Below are 22,541 nucleotides of genomic sequence, written 5' to 3' on the forward strand. Positions count from 1 at the left end.
GCTTGGGATAAATTGGCCATTGATTTTGCTGGTCCATTTGAAGTTTTACCCCATGATAAATGGTATATCATCTCTCTCATTGATTATCACTCTAAGTGGGTGGAGTTTGACATTTGTGAAAGTCCTAATTCTCTTTCTGTGGTCAAGTTCTTAAAGAAAGTTTTTCTTTCAGAGGGTTCTCCCAAGGAAATTGTAAGTGACAATGCTTCTCATTTTTGTTCATTATTGGTTCAAGAATTTTTACAACTACATGATGTTCGGCATCTTGGAGTAGCACTCTATCCACCTTCTTCTAATGGCCTAATTGTAAGGATGAATAGGTTTATTAAAGAAGGCATACAAACTGCGATTTCATGTAATGTAGATGTAGAAGGTTTTCTTAGGAATAAGGTGTGGTCATATTTGGTTACTCCTCACTCCACCACGGGTATCTCTCCATTTAGATTGCTCAAAAAGAGGAATCCTAATGGGAATATATGTCCATCGTGGATCAAGGATGTAAGTGTGAAAAATCCAACATGTCTAGCTTGTCATGACAAAGTTGTTGTAAAAAAAATGTTTCAGATCAACAAAAGGTTCAAAAGAAAAACGTTGATTCTAAATGTAACCCTTCATTACATATGTTTATGATTGGTGATTGGGTTATGGTTAAGACTCCTGACAGGGTCAAGAAAGGTATGTCTAAGTTTTCTCTTCCCACTCAGGTTCTGAAAGTTTCTAAGCGTTCACTCTTTCTTGACAAAAAGGGGTGGTGGAACAAGCAAGTAATTGTCAAACGTACTCCAGAACAAGCTCACAAAGTGTTTAAAACAAAACATTTTGATGACAGTTCTTCTTGTTCTTACTTTCCCTTAGGTTCCCCTTCAGACAGTGCTCAACCCTGTGAACAGGTTGCTCATTCTTCAAATGATGATTCTACTCAATGTGTAGAGCATAATGTTGATGCTCATGTGATTTCCAATTCCTCATCTTCTTTTCCTACTACCTCATTCAGAGCACACAGAAATTGCTCTTTTCCTTCACGTTTTAAGGATTTCTATTTATCTTAATTTTATTTGGTATCATATGTTTTCTATTGTTTTTGTTTTTCAATTTTGTATAAAAAAGGGAGATGATGTAATGTGTTCACCTTTTCTTCTTTCATATTTAATGTGCACATTATTGAATGAGTATCTCTTCTATGTTTTTAACTGTTTTATTCTGTGTTTCACGGCGCGCACTTTTGAAGAATGTTTTCCTTCAAAGGTGCATCGCTCGTGGGCAATGTTGATCTGTGTGTTTAAACTGATGTATTGGCATTCAGCTGTTGGAAATCCATTCTAACAGACGTGCTCCAGTATTATGCTGTTTGACTCAGAAGAATAAATTAAACAGTACCTACTTCATCTCCTGCTTCAACTTTCTTTATTCGCTAATTTATACAAAGTACCATTACTTTACATTATTTCTATTCCAAGTGTTCAAAAAGTTCAACAGGTAGTGTCAGTTGGACATTGTTGTGATTTTCCTCATTTAACAAATATGCACTGCAAAGGTAATACATTCATAAATGAGACAAAAGTTATGCATACTGAAACCATGAAACTCAATTGCAAAGGACATTTGTCAATAAGGGGTGGAATGTAGAACAAATTCTCAAAAAGAGATGGCAAAAATCATACATGGTCACAGTTAAAATCTTACTGCAGTTAAACTAGTCAAAGTCTTAAGTATTTATGTCATAGACATACACATTATATGCGTCAAAATGATCACTGGATGTCCAAGTAAAGGTGCGTTCATAAGCTATTGTTGGGCAGTCAGTTGGGATTTTTTAAATCGCAAACAGGAAAAGACGAAGACAACATGTCACCATTCTTTACCGATCTAAGCCAAACGAAGCTATTTAACTAAAAATAAAACACTTTATTAACTACCATTCTCTGTAAGGGCGGAGGGAATAATTTTACTCCTGCTAGGAAGAAAGCTACCTAGTACACAAAACACACACAACTGATAATGTTTCATATACATCTTTATATATATATTTAATGTACATAGTTACAATGTGAATCCCAGGATGGATCCAATAACAAATAAATACTGAAATACCGTGTTATAACTGAAATGTCCTTTTCTGCAAAAGTATAACCCATATTAACAGGCAGCAAGTTTAAGGCGAAATCACTTCTCAAGAAACCGAGACAAGTCAAATTCAAGAGAAAACTGCATACTTTAAGAGTCTTCTTGTTCACAATAGAGCACTTTGTGCATGTATCAAACAGGGCACCACATTCGTGATTTCCTTATGTGAGCATGCAGTGCTTTAATTTACCAATATTTGGACGCAACAAACGACAAAGTGTAATATTTAAAAAATGACAGTTCAAAAATGATAAAAGTTTAAAAATGTTCAACAAGTCCAAATTTTAAACATACATGAGTTTTTTTTTTAAAAAGGTAAATACATTTCAATTAGTCGAAAGAAAAATACTTGTACTGATACATGAAAAAAAATTATCTTAATCTTTGAAGCTGTGAAGTTCACACACTGCAACTCTTTCTAATATCTGTGTATATAGGGTTCAAAATGATGAGATGCCAAACCATAAATGGATCATAACTGAGTACCACATCACAATGTTTGTATCTGACATATGTAACCACTTTTTAAGAATTGCATGAGCATTAAATCATAGCCATATAAGCTGTTTTGATTAAAATGATGCTCAAGTGCTAGCTATAAGTACTGTTCATCTACATCAATATAGGAAACGTATTGTTGAGAATTAACATTGCATATTTCTTCTATCCAATCTTTACTTTTAAAGAAAACGTTACTCACCATAGGTAATTATCTATCTGGTGCATATTCTACCTGTCGATTCCTCCCTTTTTGAATACCCTTCAGGTGTCAGACTGGATCAGCAAACCTTTCATAGTTCTCCTACATCAGTAGAGGGTACTGGCTTCATCTGAGCGTCAGAGTGACATAACTGGTGCCATATAGCTCCCACGCAAATGCACTGATGCCAATTCCTAGTCCATTTATTGAGTGCAAGCGAAAGAACAATTTGTGGCAGTGCAGTGCAACAAACAAATCCGATTTTTTTTGTATTAGTGGCGTATGACCATCGTTAAGAACAGAGATGTGGACTGGATCCATAAAGAAGCTCCATGTAATTACAGGATCCACCACAAAGATCGCTACCAAAGGTAACAACATTTTCCTTCTGATGGAACATTCTACATGCAGAAGCCTCACCTGCTGAACGCATTCCAAAACAGTACATACTCCTATGAAGAAGGTGTGAAGGAGTGCTCACACGAGAAAATCCTGGTGCACCAAACATGCAAATTGGCCGTCACTCTGGATTCAAGCAATAGTGATTAGGTGTGAAGGGAAGCCTAGTTTTCGAATGATAAATCTCAGCCATGGGCACACCCCTAGCAAGCCTGGAGTACTTCTCGCTAATAGGCTGAGCACGGATTACCTTAGGTGGTTCGTATTTTGCAAGGGCACAGTTCATTCTTGCACACAGCATCATTCAGGGGGACAACACCCTCTTCTGGACTGCTTTGCCCTCTTTGCTGTCGGTATACCCCACAAAGAGCTGGTTATCGGACCTGATCTTCTTCAGGGGTCAATATAATCACGGGCTTCTCAATATGGGTCCAGCAGGTATAATCTCTCCTCCTCCTTGGTGGAATGGGGTGGGAGGTAAAGGTAGGAAGGGTAATGGATTGCCCCATATAAAAAGGTGTTGCAATCTTTGGAAAGAAAGCTGCTTTAGTTTTAAGGAGCAGTTTGTCCTGGTACAGGCATATGAAAGACAGGTTAATACTCTCAGCTGCAACTCACTTATGCACTTTGCCGAGGTAATAGCAACTATTAAAACAGTGTTTAAAGTCAGAAAACGTGAATGTCGGATATGAAGGGGTTCAAAGGAGGCATCCATCAAAAAAGTCAAAATAAGATTCAAACCCCACTGGAGCATTACAAAGGATGTCAGTGGAAATGTATCTGTCACTTTAAGAACGTAATCACAATCAGAGATGCGAGTAGAGGCGGCTGATCCAGAAGGAGGAGGCCAACTGATAAGGCAGCAAAGTATCTTTTGATGCTATCCACTGCATAAACCTGCAGGGCTAGAGACCGAGAAACACAAAGGACTTCCGAAAAGCATGCTTTCACAGGGTCTACATTCTGCGCTTCACGCCATGTGATAAATCTGTTCCACCTACCAAAGTAGAAAGATTTTGTGGCAGGGCATTGAGCTGACAGTATAACAATCACAACTTCTGGTGGCAGTATCACAGAACACAGTTGTCCCCACTCAATCTCCAGGAATAAAGGAGTGGGTCTGGAGCTGGGGGTGCATTACATGCATCTCCGACTGGGAGAGGAGTGTTAGAGAGGGGGACACATGCAGTGTAGTAAATGGGCTGTGTATCACACCCTTCTCGCCAGTCTGGGGCAATGAGAATGGCCATGGCCCTGTTCTTGAGAATCTTTCTCAGTACTTAAGGGATCAGGAGAATGGAAGGAAACAATATAGGTGAGATATGTTAAAGCATTCCCAAAATCTACCCGCAGATGATAGCAGTGTTGGGTTACCTTGCCAAAACGCAGAGTAGCGAAAGAATGACTGCATGAAGGAGCCACATCTCTTGACTGGAAGGATGGCTGAAAGATGCTGGAATAAGTGGGGACATGATCACAGACATTGATAAACTGCAGATTCCACAGGCCAGACCCAGAGACATATGAGGCCCACTGAAAACCTATTTAGTGCAACTGTGCAACTATGCCCTCTGGCGGACGATGCACAACCATACATGATATCCTACAGAATGGCCTGGAAGACTGAACATACCTGATCAGTCATGAACGTATTGACTAATGGTATGCACTTAAACATTGGTGGGGGATACATACATCACTTAGATAAAGTGAGACCAATATCCTAGATGTCTGCCTCTAAATGAATGAATGTTCTCTGTGCAAAATGTACCTTCAGTAATGATCTGCATCATGGGCCCCACAACTAGGTTTATACAAGATGCTTGCTTTTGATTGTGCCTTCGCATTGCTGAGAGAGCTAACACAAATAAAGAATGGGAGGAAACACCCAATGAAGTGGAAAATGTAACTTCAACCAAAATGCAACCTGCAAGGCTTCCTGCATCAGCTACTGGAGGGCACAGAACTGTGTTAACTGAGCGTTTTCACAAGTGGTGAAGAATACTACCTGAGGAGTGCCCCTCTGGGCAAAGATGGCCTGAACCACCTCTGGATGGAGACACCACTCATTTTCAACAAGATGACACTGACTAAGACTGTCTGCTATGGTGTTTAGGGAGCTAGCCAAAATGTATGGGGACTAACCAGGCACCAATGTTGGTGCACTCAAGCTCAGAACCTCAACAGCTCCTGACAGTTTAGGTGAGAACCAACTCCTCACCATTTGTTGATGTACCAAATATCATTCATACTGTTTGTCAAGATCTTGACAGATAATGAGCAACCCACCCAGGAGTGGATAAATCTGTTACCAAATGTAAACACTGCTGGAGGAGGGCAAAAGGTCACTGCTTGTGGCAGGTGTGCCTCCACTGACCACTTGCTCAGTTCCATCGCAGTGTCTCAGGAGATAATTATGGTTTCTGAAAGACGTCCCTCATGCAGGAACCACTGCCAATGAAGGCACTACTGGAGAGCACTCATGTGCCAGCATGTGTATACGACGAGGTGTATATAGCAGGCCAGCATAACTAGTAGGCGAAGAACTGTTAGGATTGGAACTTGGGCTTGCCCTCAAAGCATCAGAATCATAGCCTGAATGTCCTGGATCCTATAAGGAGGAGGAAAGGCTTTCATGGATGTGTCAAGTACTCCTCCTATTAACAAGAGGTGCTGAGAGGGCTCTAGAAGAAACATGGACATGTTAATGGAAAAGCTCAAGTCAAACAGCAGGGATGATGATTACTGAAGGTGATTAGATACGACCTGCTGCTAGCTGGTCTTATGCAGACAGCTGCCTGAAAACTCAGAAGTCCCCAACCAACACAGATGTGCTGCAATCACTACCTTCTCCTTATTGAAGTCTCGAGGTGCGATTAGAAGGACTTCAAGTTGTTAGTGAGCTGACCTTATCACAGAACACAGGTAACTCCATTGAGACTGTAAGAGCAATATGTGAAATTGCACATCCTGCAAGTCTAGGGAAATCATCCAAAATTTGGCGTCAGAACAGCCTGAACAAGTTCTAAATTCTGAGGTCTTGAATCGGACTAAGACTGCTGAACATCTTGGGAACCAGAGTAACAACCCATGCCCAATTTCCTGCTTTGAAAGCAACTCAATACTCGGAATAATCTATAATCCTGGGCTGAGGGCTGGAGACTAAGGGCCTGATTTAGTTCTTGGCGGATGGGGTACTCTGTCAAAACAGTGATAGATATCCCGTCCGCTGAAATATAAATCCCATTAGTTCCTATGGGATTTATATTTTGGCGGACGGGATATTTGTTTCTGTTGCGACGGAGTAACCCGTCCGCCACGATCTAAATAAGGCCCTAAGACAGCAGGCAGCAGTACTTCTCAACTAGAGTCTCTCAAGGACCACGAAGGCCTTTTCCTCAAATAGGCATGCTTTGTCGAAAGGCACATCATGAGGTTCGCCTGTACATCACCAGAGAATATGGTGAATTGAAGCCAAGTGTGCTTCTTCAGAGCAATGTATGACCCCATGACTCTGGCTAGGAAATCCACTTTGTCTAGGCCTGCCCTGGTGATTTTTGTTTGGTGACTTCTGGGCAGTCATTCACCACCTCGGCAAAGTGGTCCTTAAGGTGATCCGGAAACTAGAAACCACCATGGTAGCCATTCCCATACAGCATGTGTACATATGGTGACCAAGAAAGTTGCGTTCATCAACCTCAAAGCTAAGCTGGCAGCTGAGAAGACTTTGTATTAAGAGACACCAGCTTCTGGGACACAATCAGGTTGGGTAGCCAGAAACTCATCTGGATTCCTTTTAGTGCTACATGATGCCGGCACCACCACACTTTCTGGTACAGGGTGGGTGGAAAGGAAGGTAGGGTCGCCTGGAGCAGGTCCGAACCTTCCTGCAATAAGCAATTTAACAGCCGGACTGAAGTGGGCTTTTCCCATAACGCTTTAATAGGCTTACACAGGGCATCACTTAAGGGAAAAAGAAGCTGTGATGCAGCCAAAGCAGGATGCAAGGCCTCAGCTAAAATGTTGGACCGGGTTTGTGCCGTAGGCAAGGGCAGTTCTAGGACCTCTGCTGCATTCCTTAAAACTATAGGAACAGAGGAACATGGATTGTAGGACATTCCATCTCAACTTCTGGAACTGTATAAAGGCCACTGGCATTTTCAAGAGCGAGGTAGTCTGCTCTGTCCGATTGCTGAGGCAGAAAACTTGCAGCCTGACTACTAACATCAGTGTTATGCATAACTGGGTTCAGCACCTGGATAGGGTGAAAGCCTAATCCAAATATGTCCTTCATGATCTTCAATAGTGTTGGCTCAGGCTGTGGGAGTTCTCTGTGCATGGCCTACTTTGTCAATCTCTAGGCCCCCTTTTGTACCTTTGGAGGATTGCCCCGGTACCTAGGTGTTTTGGGTTAGGAGCTGGCAATGAATATGGCACTGCTGATGGTTGGTGTTGGAGTGTTGGAGCTAAGCTAGACATCAATGATGTTGGCAAGGCAGGTATCTGCAAAAGTGTCACCCGTGAAGGACCTGTCGGTAGAATGAATCTGGCTGGAGACATCCCCGGAGAGGGAACCCTGGGGTTGAATGCTGAGGTCAGACCTGCCAGTACCAACCTATACAGAGCCCCAAATGGATCTATGGGGCCCAGAGGAATGCCAAAGGGGACTGTAGCCTGCCTGAACCGCACCATAATGCCCTCTGTAGAAATAAGCCACTCATACTAGCACTGCAATCCAAAGCTGCTGGCATCACCTCCTTAAGGGTGGGGTGGGGCCAGCCTGGCATAGGAACCATGCTGCGCAGCACCACAGGGACCGGCTCCTTGGCAGAGAGATGTCCATGAGCTCCGACTTTAAGAGGACTCCAGGGAGGGACAGGAGTGTGTCTCGTGTCTCACCTATCGACTTTGAGCACAGCGAGGTGAGCTGTCTTTGTGTTTCTTCTTCTTGTGTTTCCTCTTCTCTCTCGGATTTTGATCATGGAGAGAAATTAGACTTTGAGGGATAACAAGACTCTGAGAGCCATCACCATTGAGCACAATAGTTGGTACCAGCTTGTGCAATAAAAAGTTTGGGCTTGCAGTCTTTGATGATTTTGGTGTCCATGAGGCCACATTTGTCGTACAATTTTGAGTCCTGCTTCAACTCCAGGCACTGAAGACAGACCTCACTTTGGTCTAAAATAGACAACTGTATATTTAAGTGCAACAAGGTTTAAAGCCCGACTTCTTTGATGGTGACATCTGTATGTACTCCAATGAAGAATTGAGAAATTGTTTTTGTAAGATCATAAGAAAACATGACAAGTGACAGGGAGCACCTCTGAACCAGCACAGAATAAAGGAAACTGATGTCAGTAAGCTGTGGTGGATACTGTATGGCTCCATTGACATCACTTTGGTATCACACAGAGATGGAGCCACAGCCGTACCCCCCTACCAGTGCAGGAGAATATGGATCCAGACACCTAGGAATATTCAACAGGTAAAGAATCTGAAGTTAAAAATATCAATGACAATTTAAAGAAACACCTTGCACTTTCAAAAGGATATGCAAGTATTCATGGCACTTTATCAAATGAAACTATATTGAAAATAGTAGTTTGTCAATTAATTCTCATATCATTGTGTAGTTATTTGATATAGGACTCTATTGAACATGAATATACATTGCATAAAAACTGAATTTGCTGTGATTATATTGAACAATATTAATACTCAAAGTGATCCTAAAAAACAAACCTATTCACTGACAAATAAAGACAGTGTCAATTAACCTGTAAAAAATACTAAATGTCTTCATTAAATATGACAGCTCCATAATGCACAAAATTAATTTCTCAAGTGCAGGGAATTACCTGTTCAGGTCATGTTTTACTTGTATATTTAATAATTCTTTAAGACAACCCAATTATAAGCTGGGTTCTAATGGAATTTCAGAGAAACATTAATGAAGGTACTATCAATGTGCTTTCTAAAAGGTGAAGATGGTCTGCATTTACACAAGCCAACTTACTACATTGTTCTCTGTTTCAAAGTCCCGATCAAGTAATTAGGTGGACACATAGGTTACAATCCTGTATTTTGGATCACCTGAAACCAGACTGGGATAGAAACAGAGTAAAATGCAGATAGAACATTGAGATGCAGTTAAAGGTGGTCATATAAGTAGTGTGCAAGTGTATTTCACAGCAAAGTATTACCGGATTTACAATAAAGGTTTCAATATTCTAATTTGAGTGCAGCAGTTATGGTCAGCCCACCCCCCATTTCTCTCATTGCAAAGGATGTGGTACTGCACTATTGATATGAACTGTTAAGCCTGAACCTAAAGCATAAACAAAATCCAACGTTTTATAACACTGTACAGACACTAACAACAACGAAGGCACAATTTAGCAAAAGATCAAGAACTGCAGCAAAAATGTGCCACAAATATTTTTACATTTCCTTCCACTTTTGAGCAATTTCATTGACAGAATGTATGTACATATCTTTCTTATTACATCATTGGTGGCTTTATCACTTAACAGCTACATAAGCAGTCTTCCATTATTGTTTTCTGTTTTAAACATTAATTTATCAAGTGAAGTAATGGCATGTAATTAAAATATAAACTTTTTAATGGCAGATGAAAATGTAATTCTCTTTGGTAGATAGGAACTGATCAGATTGAGGGTTTAAAATCCTCTATATCCAAGAATATTTTTACAGAGTAATTTATAAATGTGAAATATTAAATTAACAAAATGGAAAACACTATGAAAAGATTCCTATGAATGGTAGTGGTTTCATAAAAAAATCACATCATCAGTGTTCATTGAAATATATCCTAATATAGCATACAAAAATCTGAAATTTTGTGTACATGAAAAATACACAGATATATGAACAGGACTCTGGCGACATTTACATTTTTGTGAAAACATCTAATGATTTTTACATGACTAACATGATTTGTAGGAGCGAAATAATATTATACACTAAATCAATAGCAAACTATCAGCTGATGTACCCACATTATCAAACTGTGATTTGAAAACATCAGGTTGTAAGAAGATAAAAAGATTCACAAACAGGACTGTGTATCTATAATAATATATTTTACATGAGGCATAAAGTACCACAAATCTAAGTAAACTAGACTCAGGAGACTTAATTACTGAAGTTAAAAATATCATTCCAACACAACTTCAAGACAAATGATATACAACTGAAAGTGTTAACCATCAGGCTGGTTGTTTACACCAGTGATCTTAGTAAAGGAAAGCAATACTGTCATGTTTTCTTATCAACATATTAAAATTATAAATCAAGTATACAAGTGAGATAAAACCAACATAATTTAGTTCCTATTTAAAGCAATGAAGCATAAGAAATTCCATCAGTATTAGGTTAAATGAAAATGAATATTACAACATTGTAACATGGAATTATATAACCAGCTCCTAAGGAAAACCGTGTAGAATTGTTTTTTCTTCTCACTGCGCTTTATTTTCTTTATTCGCTATTAGACATGACTTGCCAAACTATTAGGTGACTTCTTTCAGCTTTGGCCCCTGAAGGTTCAAGATTTAGTGCTTCGCCAAATACTTCAGACTCCCCACTTTCATCACCTAAGAGAAAAAACACTCTAATTATTATATAGAAGTAACAGATTATCTAGCAGTTAATTAATAATAAGCCTCCTGTTTCACAAACATTTAAACACCACTATAAATATGTTAAGGAAATACATTTCAAAAACGTAACTAAGATTATTGTGTTTTACACAGTACATGCAATCTACGTTCTGTTAAGGAGTGAGAATGTGGTTTCCTTACATGAATTATTATGTAATAAGTGAAATAAGTACAACGTTTCTTCCACAGAAGTAAATTAATTCATAAATTGCGGTTTCCATCTACCCACAAAAAAAGATATTGTTATTCATGACTGTAGCTTCTAGCTTTTAGGCATCGGCAAACTGGGAGCTGTCTCTGGGGTTCTCTGCTGTCCTGTGACAAGAATAGAAACTGCTTTTCCATGACATGGTGTAGCCACAAGGAATGTGTAATAATAGCCACTCTCAGGACCCTCAGAAGCATTTCAGTATATCATATTTGATCCTGTGGCATTACAGATAGAGACCAACCATAAAAACAGTGTACACCCAAATTGATTGGACAGGGGAGGTTACCTTCCTTGGGTCAAGGGGTAACTGTACAGAGAGTGGATTCACCCCTTATAGCTGTGGAGATATTTGGCCAAAACAAAATATCATTACAATAAATTGAACTATGTATCTTGTCATATGTAAAGAACAAAACTGCAGCAATTACTGTTACTGTAAATTAGTGATTACATAGCAAACAAAAAAAGTTACTTATCTTCATTAGCCATTTTGCTGATAACTACATAATTTTTTCACTTCATAAATATACGACTAGGCTACAGAACCATATAGAATACTCGTCAACTCCATCTCCAGAAATGATGTCACTCAACCACATTATGTGCCAACTAATGTGCTAACCCTAATACCCGATATTCTTGCAATTTTCATTCAAAGCATGTTAAAAGGATCTGAGAGGGTCACAAGCAACAAATACAACACATAACATGTTAGCATACTTTAGGAAGCGTGCTCAGTATAAAGTGTCCACCTATGATGAGGCACTGTGCACTGAGTCGAGGCAACCCTTAGTGATAGTGTCTAGGTCCATGATAACCAAAGCACTCTAAAGGGTAGCTGTGGAAAGCAGCTGAGGCTTATTCAGGAGGGTGTAAAGCAGGTACATTTACCACATAGTCAATCAGCAAGCTTTCACAAAGAAAGAACCACATGTGTTTACAAAAAATACAGTAGTATTTATATTGAAAACACTAAGAACTAACTTGGTAAATCTCCTATCCGGAGATATCAAATACACACAAGAAATACTTTAGAAACAGGTAACAGAGAAAAACTCATGGGCCCTTTGGGGGGCCAAACCGTATACTAAGAAAGTGGTATAAGAGATAAGTACCAAAACAAGACTGTTATCCAAGGATGGAGAAGCCCAGGGGAAGCAAGGAACCATCGGTGCAGAGTGGGTACACCAGGTCAAACGTCTATAGGATAAGACAGGATAAGTCACAGTTGGTATTTTCTTGTTTCAGGATCCTTCCCTAAGGACCCCGAAGACACCAATTGGATCAAGGGATGTTGTAGACCTACCCCCCCTCCATAGATACCCAGGGAACCAGATAACTACACAAGGGACCCTGGGTGCATAGGGGCGAAGTGGTGTCATAACCGACGTAGGAACCAATGCAGAATCTTGGAAGTATGGCGGCTGCAATTACTTGCCAGACCAGGACGGTGGAACCCAACTGCAGATTCTGGATGAGAACTACCTGAAAGCAGAGGGGACAGAGTCCGAACCACCCAGAAGTATCCAAGAGGAGCAGGAGCACAATACCACCCCTTGTCAGATGTACTTGCTGAAGTACAACGGTCTTGAGGAAGCAGCTGTGGCGCCCAGACAATGATGTTGGAGCACAGGAGTAGTCCACGAGCTGTCTCACGACGGATGAGGAATGCAGGAAGGTCAGTGGCCCGCAGGATGACCAACAAGCTTGGGAGCGCCCCCACCCAACTTACATCTAAAGGAGAGGTGGCCACACCACTCCTTTGCAGGAAATTTGCAGGGAATTCTTTGTTCAGCTTTCCCTGCCCGAGTTAAGCTCATCAGTAGGGGGGCAGAACACTGTCTAGGGTCGGCAGCAGAGCATGCTACACAGGCTACACAAGTCGGTATGGGGTAGTCCTCTAAGGATTCACCAGGTACATAGTATCATTCAACGAATACTGGTAGTTGCATGATTCCAACATGTTTGATATCAAAGTGGCCAGGTGTGGGGCAGCCATTATGTAGTTGGATATCACAACTTGCCAGTGTTCACTACATATCTTATAATGGCTGTCTTGCACTTACAAAGTCCAGAGACTATAGTATTGAGTTTGTAGGGGTATCCCTGCTCGTGCAGGGGTACCCACACACTTAGAACCATGCACCCTGCCCTTGGACAGAAGGGCCTACCTTAGGGGTGACTTATATGTTTAAAGTGCAGTAACCAGGAAATAAGGGAAATCTCATATCCAAAGTGAAAGGTGCAAGTACCATTTCACGTAGATTGCAATGGCAGCTCTGCAGACACCGTTTGCATGGGCTTCCATTTGTTGTATAATATATGCTGCAGCCCTGGGTACGCAAGTACTATATACTAGGGATTTACAATGGTACACCAGTATGCCAATTGTGGTGTGTACAAAGTACTTACCATGGTATTTAGAGGAGAGAGCACTGTCACTGAGGTTATGGTTAGAAGTGATCCCAGTGAACTACAGTCAAAACACACTAACACCAGCTAAAAGTGGGGGTATCTATGCCAGAAAGATCTTATTTTCCTACACTGGACCTTCAGCTTCCTTTGGTAGAAGTCAAGACGAACATCTTGACAGAGGTCCTGCAGTCAGATGTCTTCTTCTCAGAACCCCTCCTGCATTTCAACAAGGCCATGGCTGATGTCCTTCTGGGAACCTGGTCCAAGTCCAGCTCGGGGCTCTTGTGAATAGGTCAATTGCACGTCTGCCATCGCCTTGCACCTGGCGACCCAAAATTCCTCACCAACCACCCTACCACTGAGAGCTTGGTGGTCCAAGCCTCTACTTCACTAGACGCGTTCCCTTCCACACCCCAAGATAGGGAATCCAAGAGGTTGGATAGTTGGGGCAAAAAAAATTTTTATTTTGCCAGCTCTGTATTGTGGTCAGTGAACACTGCATGTGTATTGGGCTGTTACTCCCGCTCCTTGTGGTAAACTGTTGCGCAAGTGCTGCCACCGGTCCTGGAGGAGGCCCGGACTGTTCTCTCCCAAGCAGTATCAGATGGGAGAGATGTGGCAAAGCCACGCAGACAGTGGAAGGGTGACGCTGCCTTCCTACCACGTCTCCTGCACCCGCAGGTGGGTGCACAATGCTAAAGTTGCCTGTGACGTTTAGCAAAGGATCACTCAGCTTGTGCATTGATGAAAAACGCAGCTAGCTGTGAGAAGTGGTGTGAATTGCAGGATAAATTGATTACCAACACTTCAAACGCAATTTGCGACTCCGGGTTCTTCTCGGGGCTTCATCAGTCTGAGGATCGCTTGAACGTCAATCACCCTAGGTCTCTCTTAGGGTGCTCTGCTCCCTTAATCCCCCAGCTCCCCAAGGTCAGACCCTGATAGACCTTTGCAAGATTCCTTGGTCCTGGCACAGAAGTATGTAGCCAGGGCACCTGGTCTTCCCTTAACGTAATGGAGTAGGCGGGCGACTGACCCATCATGGGCATGAAAATACCTGGGGCACCTGGTCACATGCTACATATCTGTGGTGCTCCACAGCTCCCCGCGAATACCATTTTGGGTGCCATCTTCTGTGGCCTGGGCTGGGAAGGGTTCTTGACTACCCATTGGTGCTGGTTTCGACACTGGCACCAATTTGTTTTCATCTCCGCTTTGGGAAAGGGCTCACTGCATTACCCCCGCCCTCCTGTGCTCATCTGCAGCCCAGGGCTCCGCCCTGATCCCTCAAGGATCGGCATCCAACTATGACCTCAGATCAGATGTGCTGACTCACTGAATTTAATAACACTACTAAGCAGAGGAAAATAAACTTTTCTCTGCAAGGGTGAGTAGAGAGGGAAGTACCCAGTGCTGAATCCTCGACCGACTGCAGGCACGGAAAATGTGGCGAATAGAAGACCAACTCCACCACAGGGGGACTAAGTCCTTCTGATCAAGGCTCACCCTGAGGAAGTTGTTAGGCCAGTAGCACCCTCCGTCGAGCCAGGATCGGGACTTCTCAGAGTCTGGTTGCTCGGAAATGCAGCCCAAAGCGGAGGTAAACTCCATCTAAGGCCAAATATGGGTGCAGAACCGAAGCCCAACAAATACCTAAGGAAAAGTAAAAAATAATTTTGACAATACTTAATGACTTGGCAGTGCTGTGAAGCCTTGGTTGGTCAAGGATAGTCAGCCTCAGGGCTGATGCATAGAGCTGCTCACATGCGGACCAGATCTGGATTAGCGACGACCAACCAAGAAGAGGACAAAGAAGAGCCGAGCCTTGCACGACAAGAAGCTCCTGCCAGTTTGTCTGTAAACTTCGAATTTTGTAAGCTTCCACGACTCGTCCCTCAGACCCACGACCTCCAAAAGCCTGGGAGCACTGCCTGTCTTACATATAGACTCCTGATCTCCTGTGGAATGAATGAATGACCAATTTATAAAGCTGGAACAAAAGCCAAAGGGTATCAAGGCGCTGAAGTGGTTACACTGCCAGGAGGGCAGAAGCATCAACCCTCAACAATGAACAATTACAGGGCAAAGTGAAGGTTTTCAAAGTCTTACGAAAAGGAAGGTGTGCCTCAAGACTAGAGATGGATATAGGGAGAGTATTCCAGAGCCCACCACAGCAAAGGCTCTTCCGCCCCATCTTGCCCTCCTAAACCTATGAATAATCAGTCTATATTTATCAGGAGAGCGCAGCTGTCTAGTTGGGACATAACGTTGGAAGAGCTGTTTAATTCCCTCCGGGCCAGAGTTGGGAAGCCTGTTATGAACAATGCGTAGAGCTTAAAACAAGATTTGTTTCTCAGCTGGGAGCCAATGCAATTTCCAATAGAGTGAAATTTAGGAAAATCCAAAACAAGTCTCGCTGCAGCATTCTGGATGAGTTGTAAATTATTAATGGGTGCCTTATTGATGTCCAGGTAGAGTGCATTACAAAAATCCATACTGTACAAAATCAAAGTCACAGCTGCTTGTTTACGCGCAGAGAGAGAGAGAGAGAGAGAGAGAGAGAGAGAGAGAGAGAGAGAGAGAAACAGAAATATCTTCCTATGGGTCTTTATAACCCAGAAACAAGATGAGACAGTCTTATTAACATACTAGTTACTTACCTTCGGTAACGATTTATCTGATAGAGACGATTCTAGCCACAGATTCCTTAACGTTGAATTACTCAAAGGCATGACACTGGATCCGGAAAACATTTCTGCCACAGCATCCCTGCGCGTGGGGGGGACGGCACCATGTGACTCCGCCCTGACGTCTTCCACGCTGGTGACATCAGCGTGGATACATAAGTCCCACCCGGGCGCGCCTACGTCAGTTTTCTTCTGAGAACTTTCCGCGCCACAACGTGGAGCCATCACAAACAAAACTGCGAGAATACTGGAACAGTCTTTAAAAACCCAGCTATACAGAAGGGAAAGAAACGAAAGGTGAGGAACAGCATCACCAGAATAGTGCCAGGCACTAAGGTGCCAAGTCACAGAATGAAAGAATAGAGCACAGCCATTGTAAGCAAGCCTGCAACCAACCGAACAGCTTCCCTGGAAATAGAAAGCATGTGAAAAAGGGCACAGCAGATGTAAAAACCTGCAACCACCGCCCGGAGCCGAGAAAGGGTCCAAGGTCAGAATGGAAGCACGATGACAAGTCATCCCTCAACAACACCAGCAGGAGAGTGGGGTGGTGAAGGGGAAACTCCTAAAAAGAACCGAGGTCAAGACCCAGCCAGGGGGCCTCAACCCCAAGGCCTGTAAGAGTCAGATATGCAAGCAACACAAGGAAGCAGGGCATAACGAACCCTACATTGGAGACCAAATGCATGGGCGCAGAAGTACCCAGGCATTTGCCCACCAATCACCAGAAAGAAAGGCAACGACAACAAGGTGAGCATCCCCCAAGGAGGGAGTAGAAGAAAGCACTCGCAGAGGACCACCGCCCTGAAGCAGACGAGTGTAGAAGAACGAGAAGGGCCCTTGCAGAAACGAGGAGGAAGGGTGGGTCTTGAAGGAATCTGCAGCTAGAATCGTCTCTACCAGATACATCGTTACCGAAGGTAAGTAACTCGTACATCTGATAGAGACTACTACTAACCAAATATCAGGAGCAAGTGAGATAACGTCTCACACCAAGCCCCGAAGGATCGGCAGACCAACCTACTGAGGAGGAGGAGGAGAACGAAGCCCCGCAAGAAGATGCTGAATGGCGGAGTCTGCATGAGTATTAAACAACAGGAACCCGTCAAAAGGGAGGTCGACCAAGCGCTCTCTCATATTTTCAGGGAAAACAGCATCGCGTAGCCAAGCATGGCGACGGAGAGCCACAGAAGTGGCCATAGCACGGCCAACAGCATCAGCAACATCCAAAGTGGCACAAAGAATAAACGCGGCCAACTCTCTGCAATCCATCACATGGCCCCACAGATCAGCACGTGCCCCCTCATGAGAGACATGAGAAAGAAGGGACTCCACAGATTCCCACAGGCCAGAAGTAGCCCTGGTCAGCACGCACAAAGTGTTAAGAGCCCTCAAGGCAGCACTAGAAGAAGCGAAGACATTACGTCCCCATGATTCTAACCACAGGGCCTCCCGAGACGGAGGAAAACCACCACAGGCAAACACAGAAAGGCATTGCGCAGTAGGGTGCCTTGAGTAGAAGGGTGGAAAGAAAGACATACCAGGTTGTGTGGAGCAGGAAGATGACGGTGCAGTAGTGCCTCAGGCACCGGATCGCCTGTGGCAGGGCGCCCCCAAGCCCCCATAAGAGAATTATGAAGAGATGCTTCAAAGGGAAGGAACAACTCCTGTCCACCAGAGCCCTGGTTGAGAATCTCCAAGAGGTTGTAAGAAAGGGGGTGACAGGCTCACCCATCCTCAGAATACCAGCAGCCGTGGAAATAGCCCGAACAAAGGCAACACTGGCCTCAGTAGGGCGCAGCGGAGGTAAAGTAATTCCTCCGTGGGTGATGGTTGCAGACTGAGCCGCCCATCCCCAAGACCCGGCATGTAGGAGGATCCAAGAGGAATGGGGAACCTGAGGGGCCCCAGGGGAGGGCGGAGATGCCGGTGGAGAGCCAGGCCGCGATCTACAGAAAGAAAGGTTCGAGGATTTATGGGGAGGGGACGGCGAAGAGGCTTCCCTGGAAGATGCTGGTGAAAAGGTAAATACACAGTGCCCTGTTTCCGGAAAGAAACAAACCAGCAGGTGCCAGGGTGGGCCCAGGTGGCGCCGGGCCGACTCCTGCCACCACGTGCTCTCCAGGGGAATTGGGTGAGGTCGACGGCTTCACCTCAGACGGGGCAGCTGCCCACGCCGAGAACTAAGAGGGACTTTGGAAGGTGTCCCAGGCCCTGGCCTCCACCCGCGACTCCACCGGAGTCGGGGAGGAAGGCTCCCGGCGCCGAAAAGGCGCCGGCTCGACCTCTGATGGGGCAACCGCCTGTTCAGAGGATCGAGGGGGACTCAGGGCCAAGCTCGGAGTCCCGGCAATCGCCTGCGACACCACATGGGGCCCCGTAGGGATTTGCAGCAAGGCAGGGACGCTAGGCACCGACGAGGGAAGCCCTGAAGGACTACACCTCGACACCACCGCCATCCTACGACCTGAAGCCGAAACCTTCGGCGCCGGGGCAGTAGCCGCCGCGGAAGTCCCAGCGCAAGGCAAGGGATACGCAGACGTCACAGTAGGTGGAGGAAGGGCCAAAGAAGCCTGCAGTGCTTCAGCGTAGGCTGTCATTTGGGTCCTAGTCGCCTCCGCACAGGGAAACTGAGTTTAGGGAGGCGACAAGCGGAGGCACCTATCCCGGGGGGAGCTGGAGTCCACCGCAGAAGAAGGACAAGGCCTCAGAGACATACTAAAAGACCTACCAGCCGGTGAGCCACGCCCAAAGGGCAGCGACGAAAGGCGATTCCGCAGACAAACCGGCGGCTCCTTGCCTCCGAGGTAGGGGACGGACGCTGGGACGACACCGACCTGGATAAGGGCTCACCCAGGCACCACATGCAAATCGGATGAGAGTCCGTCGCCGACATTGGACGTGCACAGGAGGTACACGTCTTGAAGCCCGAAGGCATTCGCACACGGTTCCACTAAATGCCAAAGCGTAAAAAGAATGGAAGGCCTGAAAACAGGCCAGGACAGTAATCCGGATCAGTGTTGCACGCAGAAAGAGAAAAGACTGACGTAGGCGCGCCGGAGTGGGACTTATGTATCCTCGCTGACGTCACCAGCGCAGATGTTGGGGTTGAGTCACGTGGTGCCGTGCCCCCGGCGCGCAGGGATGCTGTGGCAAAAAAGTTTTCCGGATCCAGTCTCACGTCTGTGGGTAATTCTACGTTAAGGAATCTGCGGCTAGTAGTCTCTATCAGATCTAAAGATTAAAAGACAGCTTATTATCAACTAGGATAGCAAGATTCTTTGCCGAAGCAACAGGACAAGGGCATTGTTCCAGCATTCCTGGCTTTCAAGAATAGGTCCAGGTAGATTGTTGGCTACCAAAGACCATAACCTCAGTTTTGTCGCCATTCAGTCGAAGGTAGTAATTTACCATCCAAGAAGCCACAGCCTGCATGCAGTTGATAAAGCTGGCGGCGGAGGCCCCTATATCTTTTGTGATAGACACAATTATTTGTGTATCATCAGCATAGGATAATGTCTGCAACCCAAAGGATCTAATCAGCTTGGCCAACGGTGAGACATATATATTGAACAGGGTGGGGCTCAAAGATGAGCCCTGCGGATCTCCACAGAAAGTGGGTGTGGGGTCAGAATAGAATGGGTCCACCTTTACTGTCTGTGAGCTAAATGTCAGGAATGAGGACAAGAGCTTCAAGGCTGAGTCTGTAACCTCAATTTCCTGAAGGCGGTCAAACAGCCTTGTTGGAGAGATGGTATCAAAGGCTGCAGACAGGTCCAACAGAATCAGCAGCGCAGTCTGCCCAGCTTCAACCATGATGCAGATGCTATTGACTGCAGATATTAATGCAGTCTCAGTCCCACGGCAACTCCTAAATCCATACTGAGAGGAGTCCAGCAAATGCTGTAGTTTCAATTAAATACTACGCTGGGCATTTAGGTGTTTCTACAAGATCTTGGCGGGAACAGGTAGTAGGGAAAAGGGCCGATAGTTTTAAATTTGGATGGATCAAGGTTAGTTTTCTTAAGCAGAGGATTAACAACCGCTGTTTTCCAGCTAAGAGGCTATCCTCCAAAAGAAATTGCCAGATTAAAAGTGGATGTAAAATGGGGAATAATAGTGTCCCTTCCCAACATCATTAGCTTTGGGGAGCAAGGTTCCAGTGGGGAGCCCGATGTAATCCCCGTAGGAGATGGTCGGTCTCAGGAGGGAGGAAGACAAACAGACATCCCTCTTCTTAGTGTGGGGAGGACAGGAGACTGTGAAATTAATATTTTGGGCAAAAGTTCAGAATTAAGACTGTCCAGAGAAGAGTGGATCTCAAAATTTTTGGAGTGAAAATATTTAGCCATAGCGTCGTAAAAAAAGTCATGCGAGCTCTCTTTATATACTGGGGCAGGCAGTATGGATAATAGATTCATCAGTTTAAATAGATCACTAGGCGACTTACGTGATGCTGTGTTCTGATTGTAGTATAGTGATTTCTCTAATTTAACGGCTGCGTTATATTCTGCCAACTTGACTTTATGATTTATTCTATCAATCGGGTCACAGTGTTAGATACGTTCTTGGAGGAGACTGGCTTGTCTGAGTGTTCTAAGCTTCTCTGGATACCAGGGAGCCTTGGGCTTTTTTTCTGCCTCATTAGCATTCTTTAAGGGGAGGCAAGAGAATAAATGGAAGCCATGAGCCAATTTGAGTACTCTGTGACTGCCACAGTAGAGTCATTATTTTCAGCCCATTGTTGGTTATTAAAGGCCCGAAAAAGTGTTTCCTTGCGTATGTGTTGGTAATTTCTTTAAAGTACCTTATTATTTCCCTTAGAGGCGGAAAGAGAAAATGGAACAGCCTGATGGTCAGACCAAGAGAGGGGAAGAGGCTTATCCACCCTAAGACGATGATCATTAGAAAAAATGCCGTCAAGAATATGTCCTGAATCGTGAGTGGCTGTCTTTACTAGTTGGGGAAAACCGCAATGTAACATTTCTTTAAAAGTTTGCAAGACTTTGCAAGACACACTGTCAAAATAAACATGGACATCTACCAAAAGGGTAAGGATTTGTTTTCCAAGGTAGGGTTCTATAAGGTTGGCAAACTCCATGATGAAAGAGGGCCTAGGTCCTGTTGGCCGGTAACTCAGAACTCCTGCAAATGTTTCAGTCCGAAACACTTTTAGAGGAAAAAAGGCTTCACAAGAGTCTGTAGGAGTAGTTATTGGCTCGATATAGCAGGTATCCTTATAAATAATGGTTATCCCACCCCACATTTATATTCGGTCAAGAGTCCTTGGCTCAGGTTTTTGTAATGAACACCCAGTGAGGCTCCAGATGAGAGATAAAGTTGTGAAAACTCGATTTTATTTGTAATCAGTGATCTGGGATTGATTAGAAATTCAGAGAGGGTATTTTCACATTGGCCGGGAAGGGGGGCGGGGGGTGAGGGGGAGGGAGCAGAGATCCTAAGCTATTATAAAGTCCGGTTTAAAGGAAGTGAGCTTAAAATGACAAACAGGACAGACAGTGATGTTACCAGTCGAGAGTACATTCAGGTTTAGGGGGAAGTGACAAATAGTATTTCCCTGCTCCCGTAAGTCAAGAAGCTGTTTTTAGAGTATATAGGTAAATCCTGATTTTCCCTGGTGCAAGAGCCAGGGGTCTTGGCGCATGGTGCAGTCAGGCAGGGAAGGATGCCGACGGGCTTGACTTTGGTGCGCCAGCGGCACGTCCAACCCAGCATGCCAAATTTATAGGTGTTGCTGCTTGATGCACTAGGCTGCTAACTCAGCCAGAAGTGCTGCTTTTACAAGACATGGAAGTTCCGCTTCCCTCTGACCAATCGCCATAAAATGCAACGGCGGACCGAGGAGGCGTGTCAGGTGTCAAGAAGGAAGATTAGTATGTTTTAAAATAAAAATGACGAAAGGCAACTTAACATTAAATCGGTGCAAGAATAAAACACAATATGAATAATGAGGGATAAAACAAACACGCAGCCTACCGTCAGGCTAGTCGCTGCGCGTCTGGCTCAGCATGCCAAATTTAGGGGCGTTGCTGATGATGCACTAGGCTGCTAACTCAGCCGGAAGTGCTGCTTTCACAAGGTAAGAAAGTTCTGATTTCCTCCGCTCAGTCGGCACTAAATGCCACGGCGGACAGGGGATGCGTGTCAGGAATCAAGAAGAAGGTAAGATTAGTATGTTTTAAAATAAAAATTATGAAAGGCAATTGAACCCTAAATCGGTGCAAGAATAAAACACAATATGAAAAATAAGGGATAAAACACATACACACACACACTGCAGGCCTGTCCAAAAGAAAAACAAC

General features: G+C 44.2%; 1 protein-coding gene and 1 pseudogene across 1 annotated transcript in view; one reads left to right on the forward strand and one right to left on the reverse strand.

Moving 5' to 3' along the window:
- Positions 1–9,828: 9,828 nt before the first annotated feature.
- The window catches only part of SPAG9 (sperm associated antigen 9), a 2,066,870-nt gene continuing 2,054,157 nt past the window's right edge, over positions 9,829–22,541 (reverse strand). Inside the window, exon 30 of the mRNA XM_078654422.1 lies at positions 9,829–10,839. Coding sequence (XP_078510548.1) covers positions 10,724–10,839 — 116 coding nt within the window. The 3' untranslated portion in view covers positions 9,829–10,723. The remainder of the gene's footprint in view (positions 10,840–22,541) is intronic.
- On the forward strand, positions 14,241–14,394 carry LOC144771159 (5.8S ribosomal RNA; annotated as a pseudogene).

This window comes from Lissotriton helveticus, chromosome 7, assembly GCF_964261635.1.
Source record: "Lissotriton helveticus chromosome 7, aLisHel1.1, whole genome shotgun sequence".
In the NCBI taxonomy this organism is placed as follows: Eukaryota; Metazoa; Chordata; class Amphibia; order Caudata; family Salamandridae; genus Lissotriton; species Lissotriton helveticus.